The following is an 18,415-nucleotide window of genomic DNA, read 5'->3' as shown; positions in this document are numbered from 1 at the left end:
GGATTGGAGATTTAGTTCCACCTTCCCTAGTAGCGCCATTGGATTCTGCCACCTCCGCCGAGGATGAGGAGATGTCTCGGCATTGACTATTTACGTTGAATGTTCAATGTTCCAATTCAATGCAATGTTCAAATATTTATTCTTTTACATCTTTATATCTTATATTGCAGTACATATTTTCATAGTTAGCATTTTAAGTACCATATGTATAGTATATACAACTGCCCCCTACCATCACCCCCCCGACATCCCCAAATTAAGGTCCCTTTGTCCTCTGTCTTGGAAACTTGTCCCCCCTTTCCGTCATCCCCCCGTCCCCTAGGGCGGTGTAACTATGGCTCTAACTTTAGCAATTTCTGTCAATGTAGCTTATTGATTATCAAACCATTAAATACCTTATTCTAGTTGTTTGCAATATTTGTACCGAGTAATGTTGTTGGTGTAGGCAAGGTCTTTTTTAACCTGTTCAAAGGTTTCTCAAATCTCCTCACATGCTTCTCTATATCTTCTTAGCCTTAGCATATGCAACTAACAGAATTTGCATGAATTCATCTTCATCCATGTCCTTTTTTTCAAGTTTAGGGATATCCTTACTAAGGCTACTACTTGCCAACAATGCTTAAAGAGATGTGCCTATTGTAATAGGTGAAGCCATTTCCTTCTTCTCAATTGTCCTCTGTTCTATCATGGTGGTTTGATCTTCCACTTTATTAGTATCATCTTCAATGGGAAATGAAGATCTATCTTTATTTGCCATAGATAGCAATTCTGATTGATCTATGCCCATGTCTTTTTGTCCTTTAGCCTTTCCTTGATTCTAAATATCTTCTTGGTCCTATTCCTTTTTATTGTCATTGATCTGGTCTGCCGTGTTGTGCAGGTTACCTTCATGTTTGTCCTATTCTACCTCTTCTCGTGTGGTGTCCAGAGTAATATGTACTCCACTCACAAAGAAATCAAGTTGTTTGACAATGCTATAAATTTGAGTGGTTTTATCCTCATCTGCAGTTCCTATAGTAGGCTCATTAATGCTTATCCCCACTAATGTTTTCCTTGGATTAGATGACGTCTTGAGACTGGGATCATTTAATACTTCAATGAGTGCCTTTTTTGTTTCAACTCCCACTTCATCATACATGTGAGCTATTAGCTTAACTAGTCTCATCTTGGTTCTTAATTTAGGTCTGACATTGTCCAATACTTCTTGCATATTATAGTATGAGATGAGTGTGTAGAGCTCACACACTTTATCTTTTCTCATCTTGCTATTTTCTTCTAGAGCTCTCAATCACCTTTCTTCTAGCATGTCAATTAAGTGATTAGGGATGCTACCCTTGATCTCTGCTTAGTTCCTTTAAAATTCAATTAGTACTTGATAATGGAAGCTTCTATCATACCTTGCCGCTCTTCCTCATACCTCTAGTAGAACTTTTGAAGTTGATCTAGTTTTCCATTATGCTCTTTTCTTGTCATAATAATCTTCAGATTTGGTTTCCACTTCTTCTTAGCTTCAATTTCAATTTGAGCGTAGAATGGTTATTCTCACAAGATACACAAACTAATACAACATAGATTCAATAGTACTAATAGAACATTTATTATTCGTAGCAGAATACCAAATGGGAAGGAAATGTTATTTCTTTTCTCGATTATCAAACATGAGTACATCATTCATAATTCAAAGTTCTAATCTAATGGTCCATTGGTTGGGAAAACCAACAGATGCATCCCCTCTCTTCCTAACTACCCAACTCAATAAAGCTTAACTAATGCTAAGTACTTTATTACGTGCTACATGTATCCACCCCAAAAAAGAAGTCGTTTTCCAAATGACTAACCAGCAAAACAAAAGACCTAGATTTGAAGAAGAGGGTTGGGAAGGCATCCCTTTACTTGGGGCTGCTCAAAGTCGTTGAAGAGCTCGTTCAACTGCCTTTTGTTTGGCACAAACTCCCTGTAGAATACACAAAGCGTCTATCTTTCTTGCCTTTGCTATTGTGATTCTTTCTTCCAGGGAAGCCTTTTCTATCTTCCAAGATTCTTAGACCTACGACTCCTTAGCCAATCGCACTGCCAAGTCTTTTCCTTGCTGGAGTTCTAAGTATGTCCTTCGGAATGCAACTTCCATGTCTGCCAATGTTTGTATGAGAGGCGATTGCTCCTAAGCTAAAGGTATGGTGTAGTGTTTTGTCCACTCTACAACTATTTCCCCCCAATTGTTTCTACCCTTTACTTCTACATGGCAGTAGATGGTTCTTTCGCAACCTCCAGCTACGGTTTCCTTTCATCCATACCGCCATAGGCCACGTTCTTGTTCTACTAATTGTGTACTATCCACCTCCCTTCGGCTTTTGTACTGTTTGTGGCGTACGACAGTTGTGGAAAAAACCTATACTTCTTGTGGCTTGCATACGGTCAAAGGTGTGCATACAGTTGAATGTGTGCGTATGCTTCCCCTCCTTCCTTGTGTACAGTGGATTGTGTGTAACTTGTGTATGGTTGGATGTGCATGTACACCTAAGACATGTTGGTGGCTAACCTCCTTTCCTCATGCCGTATAGGCTATACCTTCCCCCTACATACGAGCTTGATCTCTTGCCTACGTAAATTGAACTCCAGCCTCCTCTGCTCGTATTCCACTATACTCTCGCATAAAAGCTTTGGCTCCAACCTCCCCCTTGGCTCTTTGTGCCCGTACAATGCCAAACTTCCCTCCTTCACTCACTCTAGTTGCTCTTGTATGCGTCCTCTTCCTCCAACGTACGACCCTTTCCTTGCAATGTACGACCTCTTCTTCGCGACATATGGCCTCCTCACTGGCTAGATGTACGGCCACATGGACGTTCTCTATCTCCTTCCGTATTGTTGTGTTCTTTTTGTGCTGTGTAACTTTCCTTGGTATGGCTGCTTGGGCCTAGTCATTCCTTTTGATCCACTGCTCTCCTCTATTTAGTTCATTCCCTGGAGTGTTTGCTTGCACATGGTATGACCATTTCGTGTCTCCGTTGTTTCTTTTTGGGTGGTTGTCCTTTATTATGCTTTTTATAACCTTCCTCTTGACTTCGTCCTTGTCATTTTTTATATTTATGAAGTATGCAGGTGTAGGTTCCTTTCTTTCCTTATATGATTTTAATTTAGATCCATTAATGAGATCTTTTATTGAAGTATTCTCTCGAGTTGATAATTTTATGGCCCCATTTTCTTTTACTTTATAGCCTTTCTTTTACCTTTCCTCTGGCTCCGCCTCTTCAATCTGTAACATGTCACATTCCAGCTAGAATACTTCATAGTTCCTCGTCTGCTAGTGAAACAGGTTGTTGAGAGAACTTGTTTCATCTTCTAAGCACTCCCCAAGCTAGAATCCTCCTTCCTCGTTTGGTTCTACTCCTCCACTTTCTCCCACCTCTAAATCGGATGCCAGGATCTCACTTACGACTGGTTCCTTAGATCTATTGTATATTTCGTGTCGTCAGCTTCCATGGACAAGGTACTCGTCTTCCAATTATGGGTAGCCTTTGCTGTCACTAGCTATGCTCCTCCCAACAACACATCATACCCTTTCTTCTCTAGGATGATTATTACAAAGTCTAACAAGAAGTGTTGTGTACCAATTACTACCTTTTGCTCCATTGAGGCTCCTATTGGTTTAATTTTGTGTTGGTATATGCCCACCAATTGGAATGTAGGTGGCCCAAGTGTAGGCTTCCCTATTGCCTTCCAAGTTTCCTCAGATAGGATGTCCACCTCGGAGCCTCCATCAACAATAGTATTGGATAGTTTACATCCCAATATTTCCATTTCCACTATTGCCAGTGTCCTCCCCATTCCTTCGGTGAACAAGGTGTTGGTTTCTTTGCCTGTTTGCACTTCCTCTTCCTTCTCTTCCTTGGAGGGTACTGCTTTGATACTTGCCCCTCGTATTATTGCTACTCGCTACTGAGGTAGATTTTCTAGTAGATCCACGATTTTCACCAGAATGTTGGTCTCTAGTACTTGTTTCATCATGTTTGTTACCGATTGGAAGTTTGAGGGTTTAATCGTACTTGCTTCTCTTTCCTTTATCATATTATGTCTAATGTCCCTTCTAGCTTTCTGAAATCTTTCTTTTTCTATAGCTGCTTCTAGATATTCTAGTTTCCTAGCTTGCATTCTTGTGATGGCTAATACCTCATTCTTAGGTTTTGCAATCTCAAGCATGTTCACCTCTTTTTGTCTGGGGCAATTGGCATCCTCATGGTTACTTGGTCCACACCATTTATACAACATTCCTCCTTTCCATCCTCCATTCTGACAGTCGTGTGCAAAATGTCCCCATTCATTGCATCGTTTACATTGGATCACATGTCTTCCTTTAGAGTCGTATTGGATTGCTCCCCTGGGTGTGTTGTTATTGTTGGTCCCCTGCTTGTTATTTCTATATCCTCCTAGTGAGGCTTTTGTATTTGCATTTCGTGGAGGGGTAGAGGGTGGTGTGGATTATTCTCCTTGGATGAAGAATACTTGCGCATTTTGTGTTTTAGATTGTAAGGACAATCTTTGATTGCATGTCCCAACACTTGATAGATCTCACAAAATGCTTTCCGCAGGCATGTCCCGTTTGTATTGCCCTCCTTTTCATAGTCTGTGCACCATAGTTCCCTCCCTTCTCTTTTGTCTTCCTTACTTCTTGTTACCTCCATCATTAATCACATCATATCCTTCTTCAGAGCTTGGATGGTCTTGGATTCATCCCTGCTTTCTTCTAAGCTTTCACTCTTGCATCCATGTTTTTTGGCCTTGGTGGTTTTATTCTCACTTTTTATATTTATTGCACGTGTACATACATCAACAAAGGTTGATGGTGGAACTATTTTCATCTTTCTCCTTAGGGATGACGCCAACCCTTCAATAAACCACCTTTTCCTCAGTCCATCCACAAGCTTGTTGTCAAGCTTTTGTATCAATTCATTCAGCCTCCTATACACTTTGACCGATTCATTCTTCCCTTGTCTTGTATAGATCTCCGTCACTATTTCATCATCATCCCAAAGGAGTTTGAATTCTTCTTCAAAGGCTACATAAAGATTATCCCATGTATTTATCTTGCCTGTCTCCAAATCGGTGTACCAGTCAATGGCTATACCGCTTAATGTGGCTGGAAATGCTTTTAGCCATTTATTTGCATCATTCTCTCCATTTTCTTTCCATATGGTTATGCATGTTTTACAATGACTTGCAAGGTTCTCCAAGTCGTCCCCCATAAATCTAGGGAGTTTTTATTTGTCCATTGCCATTTTTCTACTATTTTTCCCTCCTGTCGGGATGCTCCTCCTTGACATGACACTCCCTCTTGATGGGACACTCCCTCCTGTTGGGAAGCTCCCTCCTTCTGAGATGCCTCCTACTGGGAAGCGCCCTCCTGCTGGGATGCTCCCTTCTGTCGGGACGCTCCCTCCTGTCAAGACGCCTCATCTTGACAGGATGCTTCCTCTTATTGGGCTAGATTCCTAGATGTCTGTCCCAATAATATCTCCTCCTAGGCTGGAGTTTTGTTCCTGCCGATGCACTTGCGTGCAGGGGTTTTAAAATTTTTGCACCTTGCTTCCTGGTGTATCAAAGATAGCCAAATTGGCTATTCATTTTATTGTGTGTTCAATCAACCCTTCTTGGATTCGGAAGCAGTCCCCTCGTCCCCTTAGGTATCGACGTCTTTCCCCCTTTTGTAGGAGGCGTAATGTCCTTAGGGCGACTTCTTCCTCAATATTTGTTTGGATTTAAGGGCATGAATTGGTTTAGTGCCTCATTATCTTTTGTGAATTATCACGCTCCTCTAGTTCTCGTTCCCATGTCCTTTTGACGAACTACTGGAGCACTTGTTGCCTTCTTCGTTCTTTTTCTGTTTTTGCTCTTACTTCTTCCATGCATACCAAGTTTTTTGCCAACAGTCGAGGAATTTGTCCAAGTAGATCGTACATTGCTAGTTGTACCAAAAGTTCGTTTCATATCGTGCTCTTCAGAACTGCACTCCCATGGGCTTCCCTTTACATGTACTGGTCGACAGAAGCTTCCTAGGTCGTCACCAGATCGTGTGTGAGTTGATCTTCTTCGGTTATTTCCTCATCTTCACCGTTACTGTTCGTGACTTGTATACATGGTAGGAAGGGTCTTCCCATTAATCCATCCTACCCCCCTGACTACCTTCAGGTTCAGACTTGGGCAACAACAGCAAAATGTAGAATGGTTATTCTCACAAGATACACAGAGTAATACAACATGGATTCAATAGTACTAACAGAACATTTATCATTCGTACTAGAATACCAAATGGCAAGGAAATGTTATTTATTTTCTTGATAATCAAACATGAGTGCATCATTCATAATTCAAAGTTCTTATATAATGGTTTGTTGGTTGGGAAAACCAACGAACACATCCCCTCACTTCCTAACCACCCAACCCAGAAAAGCCTAACTAATGCTAAGTACTTTATTACATACTACATTGAGGTTCCTCGGGTGCCTTAGTAGTAGGCTCTTCAGTGCCTTTTTCCTGTCTGCAACCTTAGACCTTTTTGGGCTAGGGCCTTGGTCCTTTTCGTTTGGTCTAGGTGTTCTCTTAGGTTCACTTTTCACTGGTGGTTCTATCTTCATTGAAGGTGTGGATCTGGTTGATCTTCTTGGTGTACTGAGAGGTTTAGGAGTAACTTCTACCTCAGTAATCTCAACATCTTCAATGTCCTGTGTGCCTGCTGCCTTTGTAATAGCCTCCTTATCCTGTCCACTGCTAGTATTTTTAAGCTTAGTTCTCATGGGAACTTCACTTGCCTTCTTTGTCTTTTGACATTCATCCTTTGTCAGTCATCCTTCCATTGCTATTCTCTCTACTATTTTCTCTGCTCTCCACTTGTTCCTCTGAAGAGTTGCTCTTTGACCTATCTATACTTTCCTTGTAGGTTCCCCATCTCTCACAACTTTTATCCTTTGGTGATGTAAGCATCACTTCTTCATAGCCTTCAAGGGTCTCCTTATCTACTTCATAGCACATAGGATGCATGAAGATCTTCCATGGTTCTACTGCCTCTATGCATGTATTATTTGTTTCCACCATAAAACAAACTGTTTCTGTGTATTTTTCAACGACTGATCTAGGGATTCTATATCTCTGCTTCATCTCCTTTTGGAAACCTTTAAACATCCCAAACAAGTCTGCTGTTATGTCTCCTCTGTACTGCGTGTTGTATTGCTCAGTAATTGTGTCCATTGTGTATCTATCATTTGTCCAAGCACGAGGGTGCATAATAAGAAACTTATGCATTATGTGAAAGAAAATGTGCAATATCAATGATCCAAATTTAAATGGTTGCTGTTTACCATGTTATCGTTTTCAAAATTTCAAATAGTTATTGTCTAAGTATCTCACAGATATCAAAGTGCTCTTTTTCATAACCATTTTGTAAGAAGTTTGGATTACCCCTGCTGAAATGTTGGGACTGCAGTATTTCATTCTCCTCCTTTAGCTTGACAATTGAGTTTGAATCCTTGACCTGATCTACCAGCTCCTTCCTCCTAGATGTTGAATTTCCAAAATGATCTTTTAGCTTCTTAATGAAATCTTGTGTATCTCTAAGCTTGATCTTCATTCTCTCTTTTTCATTGTTTGTCTGATAATTCCTCAAGGGCTGCTTCATAGTTTCTTGCCAAATCTATTGAATCCACAATCTCAAACTTTTAGACTTCTTTCCAGTACTGAGCTCTGATACCAATTGTTAGAATTAGGGAATACTGAAGGGGGGGGGGGGGGGGGGCGGGGGGGGGGAATCAGTATTCCAACACTTTTTACCCAATTGTGGATTTCAGCTATAAACCATAAACATACATAAATAACAAAGCTGAATAGCAATAATGAACATCCCACAAAGAAACTCATAACACCGTATTTTGTTAACTAGCGAAACCTTGGCCAAGGGAAAACTCTTGTAGGGATGGTACCCACAAAATGCTGGACTAATAAAAAATACCTTGTAAGAGGTTTTGACCTTGTTAGGAGTCTTATTACATACACTTAGTACATATGCCCTTGTTAGAGGTTGCAACCCTGTTAGGAATTGTAATACAAAATAAGCTCACTACCCTTACAGCAATATACAACTATCACAAGTAGTATAAAGAGTGTACCAAAATTGACTATACTGATATCTTCAATATCTGATTAGTCCTTATGTTCCTCACAGCTGATCATGCTCATATGATAATTCAAGACAAAATTCAATGCCTTAGCCAAGCTATCTGTTATGTCTTGTGTACTCTACCTTCATGATAACAAACTGCCATCCAGTTATTCAACCAAAACTTGTGCCAACTAACATATTATCATAAGCTAACACAAGTATGTCATCGGTAGAAATTGTGTATCAGCCGACGGGTCCCTTTGGAAAGGAAATTATGTATCGGCCGAAGGGTCCCTTCGGAAAGGAAATTGTGTATCAGCCGACGGGTCCCTTCGGGAAAGAAATTGTGTATCAGCCAATAGGTTCCTTCGGAAAGGAAATTGTGTATCAGCTGACGGGTCCCTTCGGAAAGGTTTTTGTTATGTAGCCGACGGGTAAATAGTTTGTAGCGGACATAATGTATCTGGTCGACGGACTCCTTCAGGAAAGTTCTTCGGAAAGTATTTATAACCCCTTCGAGAAGCATTGTAATCATCTTATCATTGGATCTTATCATCGAAGCATAATGTAATGTTCTAGCATATGCGAATAATAATGAGAGTTCTGATGTTCGTGTTCCTATTCTTTATCTGTGTGCAATTCTTAATTAACCTATGCGGAAAACATTTGGCACCGTTGCCCGATGGACCTGGTACGCAGGCAGGCGGATATGAATTAAATGTCGAATCAGTTGAACAAAGATAAGAGTAAGCTGAAGGAAAAAGATGACATACGCGTTGCACAAGAAAATTTAATTCTGGCTCAGCAGATAGAGCGCCGAAGGAGATTCTAGAAGATTGTCAATGGAAATAGGAGTGCGGAAGGATTGTTGAAGGAGACTCGACAACGGCTTGATTTGGTGGAAGAAGCGAGGGAGGAGTTTCTGAACCTGCATACGCCACGGGAAGAGAATCCTGACAGAAGGAGATCGACTCGCACGACTCGAAGTGCCAAAGGAGTACGAGCATGGAGTGACCTCTTCGTCCGAGATATACTTCCGGAACGAACAGCTTCGGTTGACGAACCCTCTTCTTCACCAAACAGCGCGGACGTCGAAAACAGTGCAGGTGTTGAAAACAGAGCGGGTGTTGCAAACAACGCGGGTGTTGAAAATCGTGCGGAAGTTGAAAATAGCGCGGGTGTTGAAAATAGTGCGAGTGTTGAAAACAGCGCGGAAGCTGGAAACAACGCGTGTGCAGAAAACAGTGCGGGTGTTGGAAATAGCGCAAGTGTGCAGAATAGCGCGGGTGTTCAAAACAACGCGGGAGCTCAAAATAGCGCAGGTGCTCAAAAAAACGCGGGAGTGCAAAACAGCGCAGGTACACAACAAAACCCCCAACATATAGTGATAATGGCAGGTCCGAAAGAAAAGTTGCCTAAATTTGATGGTGAGGAAGCAGCTGATCCCATTCGACATTGTAAAACATGTGACACGATCTGGAGGGCAAATGGCATAACAGATGCAAACGAATGGATCCGACAATTTCCCGCTACCCTACAGGGTGTTGCGATTGATTGGTTTACTGATGTTGATCCACAAAAATTAAACAGTTGGGATAACATTAAGAAGGAGTTCATCGCAGAATTTCAACTTTTGCGTGATGATAATGAAATTGTAGTAGAGATATTCAATACCAAGAAAAAGAAGAATGAAACAGTACGGGTCTTCGCCAGGAGATTGAAGGACTTAATCAATAAAATGGAGAATAAGCCTGCAGATGGGCTCTAGAAAAGATGGTTCATTGAAGGCCTTCACCCGAAGCTGCGGAAAAAGATGAAGATCGTGCCACCATCGACATATACTGAAGCATACAATCGGGCATTGAACCTCGAAAGTGAACAGAAGACAAAGAAGAAGAAGAAGACCAGCTCATCCGATTCAAATGATGACGAACCTTCAGGAGAAGATAGTAGCGACGATGAAGGTAGTAGCAAGAAAGTTCGTGCTCTTCAGAAGGACATGCTTCGGATGATGAGGGAGTTCAAAAACATGAACAAGGAGACTAAGGGCAACGACCTATGGTGCACAGAGTGCAAGAAAGAAGGCCATACGAAGGGATCATGCTCGAAAGAGCAATTTTGCAAGATCTGTCAGATTATGGGACACTCGGTAAAGGAATGCTCGTTCAATCTGAAAACAATAACACCGCAGCAAGTGTTCCTCACGCAAGAGGCATCCCTGTCAGGAGGGAACGGGAACACCAGTACGCAAGGTGCCACATCGGGCAGATACAGAAACAACCGGCACGGTCAAAACAACAACAATAATGGCGGAAGAAGTCGAATCTAGTATGATGCAAATGGCCGACCAATAGTTCAATGCCGTGCATGCAATCTGTGGGGTCACTTTGCCCGAGAGTGCACAACAGTGAACACATCGAAGTTGCTATGCCGATGGTGTGGACCTGGCGATCATGACGATGCTAAGTGCCCGAAGTCTAGAGTAAACTTGATTACTGTCGGGACAGGCGAGGAAGAAGTTCTGGCAATCACTCGGAAGCAGGCGAAGCTATACCCTGATTCGATAGAGGAAAAGAAGAAACTGGAGGAAGCACGGGTAGAGATCCAGAGAGCAACGCAGGCAGAAATGGCACACCTGAAGGACACGCCTGGTACCTCCGTACGGAACTACGCAGAACAGAACATCGTACAGAAAATTTTGCAAGCTGAGATACCTATCAGGATAAGTGATCTATTGCTCACTATGCCTCAACTCCGATCGGCACTCACAAACATCGTTCCCGCTGCTCAACTACCTAGAGAACATGGAAGGAAGCAAGAAAGTGGAGCAAGTACAGTGGACAAAAAGGAGAAGGAAAGTGGCGCAAGTGCAGAAGATCCAATGTTGTTAGCCCTCTCATCTGGACACCATCCGGCAGTCGTCGAAATGGGAATTCTCGGAACTGTATTGACAGAAACAATTGTGGACGGAGGGTTCAGTGTCAATGTGTTGCCTGAAGACACTTGGAAAAAGTTGGGACAGCTGACATTGTGGCCACCTACCTTCCAGTTGTTAACAACCGATCAACATGGAATCAAGCCATTGGGAGTACTCACAGCGCAACCAGTGACGATTGGAACACAACCGTTCCTGTTGGACTTTGACGTGATCCCACTGAAGCGGAGAGGATATGATGCTATTTTGGGCCGGGGGTGGTTGATACAAGCCAAGGCAAAACACGATTGGAAGAAAAATACTTTATCACTTGAAAGAAAAGGTCGGAAGTATGTCATCGATCTACACACTCAGATGATTGGAGAAGAAGCTCTATCGTCAGATTTCGAAGGAGAAGATGATGAGAGGAGGCAGAGTATGGAACCCGATCAGGAGGGAGTCCTACGATTGGAAGGAGATGATGATCTGGATTCAGTAAATGGTCTTTACCACTGGCAGATAGAGGATTACGAGCTCTTTCCAAGTTGTAATATGCTAAGGATCGACGAAGGTAAGAAAGAAGGAAATGAATGTCCGAAGGAACACAGAGAAGCCGAAGGAGGAAATGAATGTCCGAAGGAACACAGAAAAGCCGAAGGAGGAAATGAATGTCCGAAGGAACACAGAGAAGCCGACGAAGGAAATGAATGTCCGAAGGAACATGGAGAAGCCGAAGGAGGAAATGAATGTTCGAAGCAACACAGAAAAGCCGAAGAAGGAAATGCGGGTATGACTGAAGCTGAAGGACAGAGCATACAGTACGAACCCAAAAGAAGGAAAGATTCTAGTGTATGACTGCGCTGGAAGAAAGTATTACGTCGAACCACAAATATAGCAGAAAGGTACCAGAAGCAAGGAAGACACACGATACGGTTTGCACAGGAAACAAAGTGGAAGGGTTTAATAAAAGTTGCAGCAGTACGGAGTGGACGTGTTATTCACAGCCAAAAGGGGCAGCTGACGGAGTCCATGGTACAGAGCTTCGGGAACAAACTAGGCGATATGGAGATGACACAGAACAGGCGTAGCAAGTTTCAACCAGGACAATTGGCGTTGAGGGATGATGGACGGAATAAGATCAACCCAGGCAAGTTCAGAGTTAAGTGGATTGGATCATATCAAATTCGGGAAATGGGTGATAATGGAGCAGTAAAACAATGGATGCTAGACGGAAAGGAAGTTGCTGACACAGTGAATAGGTCAAAGTTGAATGTCTTCCATGAAAGAAGTAACGCACCTCCATGGATGAACAACTGAGAGAAGAAGATTGTAAGTACTGTACATATGTAAATATTGTACATAGTTCAAAAAAAAAAAAAATAACAAAAAAAAAAAAAAGGAAAAGCACCGTACGGTTTTCAGGGAAAAGTACCGTACGGTTTCATATTTGAAGGGAAAAGTGCCATATGGTTTCCATATTTGAAGAAAACAGTACCGTACGGATTTCATAGTTGAAGGGAAGAATACCGTACGGCTTCCATATTTGAAGGAAAAGGCAGCACTGTACGGTTTTTCATATTTGAAGGTGTATGGTTTTGCTGTAGTACGGTTTTTAATACAATGTACGGATTTTCAACAACAGTTATGGTATGGATTTCTAGTATAGTGACGGTACGGATTTTTAGGGGTTTGATCAGTACGGATCTCTGAGGAAAGCCATTGACACTGCGGATTTTGGCCGTACGGCGTACAAAATTTGGAAATAAAGACAGCATACGAAAATTATAATTTGGAATGCAAGGTAATTGTACAGATTTTTCAAGCATATGATGTGTACGGATTTGGATTGCAAGATTACAGATTCTGAAGAGTGGGGTTTTAGCGTGCGACTTCTATTGCATTCAGACTTTGGAGGGAGGACGTTGATATTGCATAAGGAGTCAATACAGTGGCAGGATGTATGGTGTAAAGGTGATTGGAGGTTTTCTAAAAAAAAGAAAAAAAAAAAAAAAACGTTGACAAATCAAGAATGCTCAGAATGAGTAACAGATGATGCCACAGGGTAGAGGAAGAACCAACAATTGCCAAAAAGAGTGTAGAATCGGTAGAAAATGGCAGAAATGGTGCGTTCTGTGCAGTTTTGTGTGGGTTTCAGAGTGCTCATTTGGTCTCGCTGCCCCAGGACCTTGCCGGGGCATTGTCCCCTGGACCCCCAGTCGTTGCGGATATCAGTCGTGGGAGTCTGGCCAGTGGAGAAGACTTGGAGCTGCTGCAGGCATGGAGTGTTTGTCTACCAGAGGCACTGAGAGTAGGTGTTGGTCGTGAGGCTGTCTTGGTGGATGCGTAGAGAGCTCGGGAGGAGCTAATCATCCAGTTGGAGGTAGTGCAGCGACACTTAGCTCAGTGGACCCAGTGTTGGAAGCAGAGGAAGCAGCACAGGTGGCTATCAAGGTCAGCTTGAGGAGTTAGTATTTACTATTGTGTTAGCAAAGGCTATAGATGCAACGGGATGAATGTGAAAGTGATGTGGCAGATCAATATTGTTGTATTAGTTGTTTGAGTTTTGTTCTGTAGTCGTAGGAGACGACTTTTCTTTCTGGGGGGGATGATGTTGTCAATAGAAATTGTGTATCAGCCGACGGGTCCCTTCGAAAAGGAAATTGTGTATCGGCCGACGGTCCCTTCGAAAAGGAAATTGTGTATCAGCCGACGGGTCCCTTCGGAAAGGAAATTGTGTATCAGCCGACGGGTCCCTTCGGAAAGGAAATTGTGTATCAACCGACGGGTAAATAGTTTGTAGTGGACATAATGTATCTGGCCGACGGACTCCTTCGGGAAAGTATTTATAACCCCTTTGGGAAGCATTGTATTCATCTTATCATCGGATCTTATCATCGAAGCATAATGTAATGTTCTGGCATATGCGAATAATAATAAGGAGAGTTCTACTGTTCGTGTTCGTATTCTTTATCTGTGTGCAATTCTTAATTAACCTATGCGGAAAACAAAGTACATCACACACACTTCTGAGTCCCTATTCTTCCATAGCAAAAAATTGCACCCTTTCATTTTCTAGCTCACTGATGCAAATTATACGACTGTTAACTGTTATCCTCTGTTATATCTAGTCATTTTCTTCACACTATAATATCCAAAACTTTATCTTTGTTATGAGTGACGTTAACTGATGATAGTGTTGCCATTAATTACAACATCTGACTGTTTAATTTAGCCAACTTGCCAGCAATAGTTTACCAGTTTGACTCACAGCTTGAATAATTCTTCATTCAGCAACCTCAATCTTCAAGTGTTCAATCCTGCATGGACTGATGTGAAGAACAACCCTTTCTTTGATCTGAAATTTGCACCATCTGGAAGTAAATTTATCTCGTTTAGGAAACTTCACGAAACGGGCAATCTTGGGCAGACCCAGCAAACTTAACAATCTCATCTCAAGGACCTCATTTCTAAGTTAATGCTCTTCGCATGGTGGCAAAAAGTATGCTGGAAAGCTCAACCAAATTATCTTTCATTCAAAAAGTTTAAATTGTAATACACAACAATGGCTAAGTGTCTTTTATGGCGGTACAGGCAAAGGGTTTTTTTTTGTACTGGGCTGAGGAAACATTAAACACAGAATTACTCTATTTGCTTTAAGGGTTATATTCTAGTTTTAGTGGATTCATGCATCTTCATAGTTTTTTTCCAAATATAACAAATCAGGGTTGTCCAAGGGAAAAAATAGACTCTATATGTTCTATGTTTGATAATTGATTCTCCTAACATTTAAAATTGGAATGCAATCTGATTTTCTGCATTTATATCAACAGATGTACTTTTCTTTATCACCTATCAAACAATTTGTAGTGATCGAGAAAAAGACAATCTTTACCTATTAAAGGGCTTTTTAAATTGCTATTTATATGAAGAGGTATATGCTTATCAAAGAGTTATCAGATTTGTCGATTTAGTGTTATTTTAGAAAGTATATTATTTCAAAAAATTTGTGTTGATACTTATGTTTGATAAATTATTTTCTAAATTCTAAGATTTGGTACTACCTCCAAGCCTAAGGGTTCCAGCAGACAACAATACAACTAGCATTTTGTAAACATTCTTAAAGTTCTATGAAATTTACCTTTTTACTTATCAAAGCCAAGGAGCCCTTTTGCCTAGTAAAGAAACTTTAGGCTCAACAACAATAGTTTTTTCTCTTGCTGATTGCTGCATATGTATCAAGAAATGAGTTCAGTTTTATCATCTTTCCAGTGATTTGTAATGGTCTACAAAATGGTGATATTTGCCTCTTAAGAGGATGTTTCATTTGTTTTGCCATTAAACATCAAGACATATATGTCTATAAAATAACTAATCTATAGTCATCGGTCTTGTAGGTTTGTTAACTCTTGTTTAGAATTGTTACGTTTCACAAGGTATCTAGTATTACTACACTCAGTTGATGGGATCTAAAGATTCAGTATTCTGTTTAAGCCTGCTTTTTCCTGTAGATAATATGTACAGTTTGGATTTTGTAATTTACTCAATGGACACAAAACTTGCCTATTTGTTTGCCAATAAAGAAAAAGGACACTCCTTGTATATTTCTGATACATGTTGTCAATATGGCTTTTCTCATGCTAGGTGTTTGTCTTTTTACATTTAAATCTGTCTCTGTTTTCCTATGAGTGGTACTGCCATTTATCAGAATATCTTAGATGACTGTTCATGCCTACTGAGGCATTGTTCTAGATTTATGTTTTCCATAGAATGCTTTTGAGAAATCGTATGCTAAATAAATTTCTGCAAGAGTTGCCAAAAGTTGAGGTTATTTAAACAAGGAGCAAATACTAGGTGTAATAAACATGTAGTTTTTGCAGAAATAGAACAAACATTTGTTTGTGGGAGGCTAATTACCATTTGGATTTTGTATTTGTTAGATTTTCAACATTGTTAACAATTAACTCATCATGGCGAACAATTTCAAGAACATTATGAATAAATTGTCTTTGGATATAGATTTTGAAGTGACTTGGATAACTTTGTCTTTTCTCATGCATGCTTTTAGCGAGTTAACTCTGACATTTTTCAATTTATTTTAACCTCTCTTAGAAAAAAGAAGTCGGGTAGGAAGATACGAAATCATTCGTTCTGTTAGCTCGTGTAAAATAGGATTCTTTCTTTAAGAATCTCTATTGGCCTCAGAAATATGCTACTGGCAAATACAATTCAGACAACCCGAATACTGCTTATAGTTACTCTTTAATTGAGTTCAATCACAATGCAAAAGATTTTATCTGTAATTAATGTATAAAGTATTTTAATGACACGCAGTTGGACCCTTCTGTACTTTTGGCCTTGCCATTGTCTCTGCGTCTTGAGATAGAGCAACATTATACTGCTACTAATGCAGTAAAAAAGAAGAATAGCCCTATTAATTTTCAAACGAAAAATACTTATAGCAGATCTCAGGTCAGTATATCAAATCGAGGAATTGTATATCATGCAATTTCTTTTGCACTCTTGTAAATGCAAATTCTCAAGTCTTAATTTTTTGTTCTTTCCTTCTGATTTTCAATTTCAAAGCAGGGCATTCATAAAAAGGGTCTGGACAAAGCAAGCTCCTCAAATTCAGACACTCCTGAATTCATGATTAAGTCGATCGATAAAGTTGCTAGGCAGATCAGCAATGATGATACTGTCTCTCTCTCTATGAGTCAAGTGGATATCAACACTTTGCAGGAACTACCAACTGATATTCAGCGTTATATACAGGACTCTCTTCCTGCTCATCGACCAATGGTGGCTCAACATGAAGATGCATTGCCATGTGAAAGGGAAGATTCTGACATCCTCCATATTGAACAAGACAAACCCACTAATTCTTGTGTGACAGTTGGTCTGAAAGGTGATACATGCTGTGAAAGAAGCTTTTGCAAAGAGAATGCCCCAGAATGGGTGAATGATTTTAGACATAGCAGCTGTGTATTGCTTCAAAAAATGTCGCAATGCTACTGTAGAGATAACTGTTCCAAGTCTCTCTCTTCCGTTTTGCTGTGTCTGGTATCTTCACTTCCAGAGGAATTTGTTTCGTGTACAGATATAGAGGACGAATCTGTTACAAAATGTTCAGATCTACTCATACAGTATATCAGGGAAAAAGTTAAAAATGATATTGAGGAGATTCACTTTTGTGTTCATCTACTTAAAAGGTATATATTCACATTTAAAGTCATCTGCATTTACCTAATCTGCCATAAAGGCAGTGCATTTCTGCCAGATACTTAAATGCTTGTAATTCTAAGTTATTTTCTAGAAGTGGATTTTTCTGAAAAAGGGGCTGATGAAAAGTGTTCTGACTATTGTGTATAATCTCTTTCCTGTGCTTAAGGGAGAAGCGAATTGACTGCATTTTGTCGAAAGTATGCTAAATTAGTTTCAAATCAAATGTTTCTTGTGAGTGTTGATTTTTGAAGAATTTTAAAATCCAATAGGAGATTCATATAGAGTTGAGGAATTTAACATGCATCTATTCATAGTTTTTCTTTTTCTGGGTGCGTATCTGAGTCTTGTGTTCATCCACAGAGTTCTAAACAATTTGACGATGATGAGCAGCATTCTTCTTAATAGGTTTCTCTTGGTCACAGTTTAATTCCTTTTATGCACACATATTGTTGTCCAACAAATCCCCGACCAGTTCAAAGCAATATTCACTCCAGAATTGAAGTGGTAGGTTGGGAAGTTGAACCACTTAAGTAGTGGACAATTGTTAGTATCTGTCCACCTATCCGTCACAGTACTGCACCTTTCTGTAGATTACACTATTTCAATCAGTTTAATTTGTTTCTGTAATTGAGCTTTTTATTTTTCAATTAGAGAGTTGTGGAGTTTTTTCACACCCAACTTGGACCATCTCTACGGAGAATGGTGAGCAAGGAACATTAAATGCTATTCTAGTTGCATAAAAGAAGCGTGCCACATCCTTGCACATCAAAATAACCTTCCAATTGAGTTTGAGCTGCCAATGTGTGGGCTCATGCAAGAATATTTTGCTTGTACATCTTGAGCTTTTGTTGTCCCATTAACATTTCTGGTAGACACATCCACGTCTGACTCTATCTTTATTGAGATCTAGTAGTGGCACCTTCTGTTGAGCATGATAGCTTAAATTAGAAACTTTGTTGTGAACCCTCTCTCAATCATGATATTGTTCTACCTCATTTGCATAAGGATCAACACCTTTTCTAGGTATGCGACTGAAATAAGTCCTTACCATTGTGTAAAAACCTTGCTGTGATATTTCACAAAGCTTACATGTCATTGTGTGTGTTCCATTTATACACTTTGGCCCGAGAACA

General features: G+C 40.4%; 1 protein-coding gene across 2 annotated transcripts in view; it reads left to right on the top strand.

The window, feature by feature from the left end:
- Positions 1-18,415, top strand: part of REV1 (DNA-directed DNA polymerase) — a 264,062-nt gene that overhangs the window by 226,253 nt on the left and 19,394 nt on the right. Inside the window, exons 21-22 of one of the 2 annotated variants that reach the window (XM_089830019.1) lie at positions 16,392-16,529; positions 16,647-17,269. In XM_089830019.1, the coding sequence (XP_089686145.1) occupies positions 16,392-16,529; positions 16,647-17,269 (761 nt within the window). Of the gene's footprint in view, positions 1-16,391; positions 16,530-16,643; positions 17,270-18,415 lie in introns of both variants that reach the window. The other variant, XM_089830018.1, reaches the window with a different exon arrangement.

Source organism: Cupressus sempervirens, chromosome 5 (assembly GCF_028749045.1).
Source record: "Cupressus sempervirens isolate cs-2001-9-10 chromosome 5, ASM2874904v1, whole genome shotgun sequence".
Lineage (NCBI taxonomy): Eukaryota > Viridiplantae > Streptophyta > Pinopsida > Cupressales > Cupressaceae > Cupressus > Cupressus sempervirens.
Note: the sequence above shows the minus strand (reverse complement) of the source record. Positions and strands in the feature narration are given on the sequence as shown.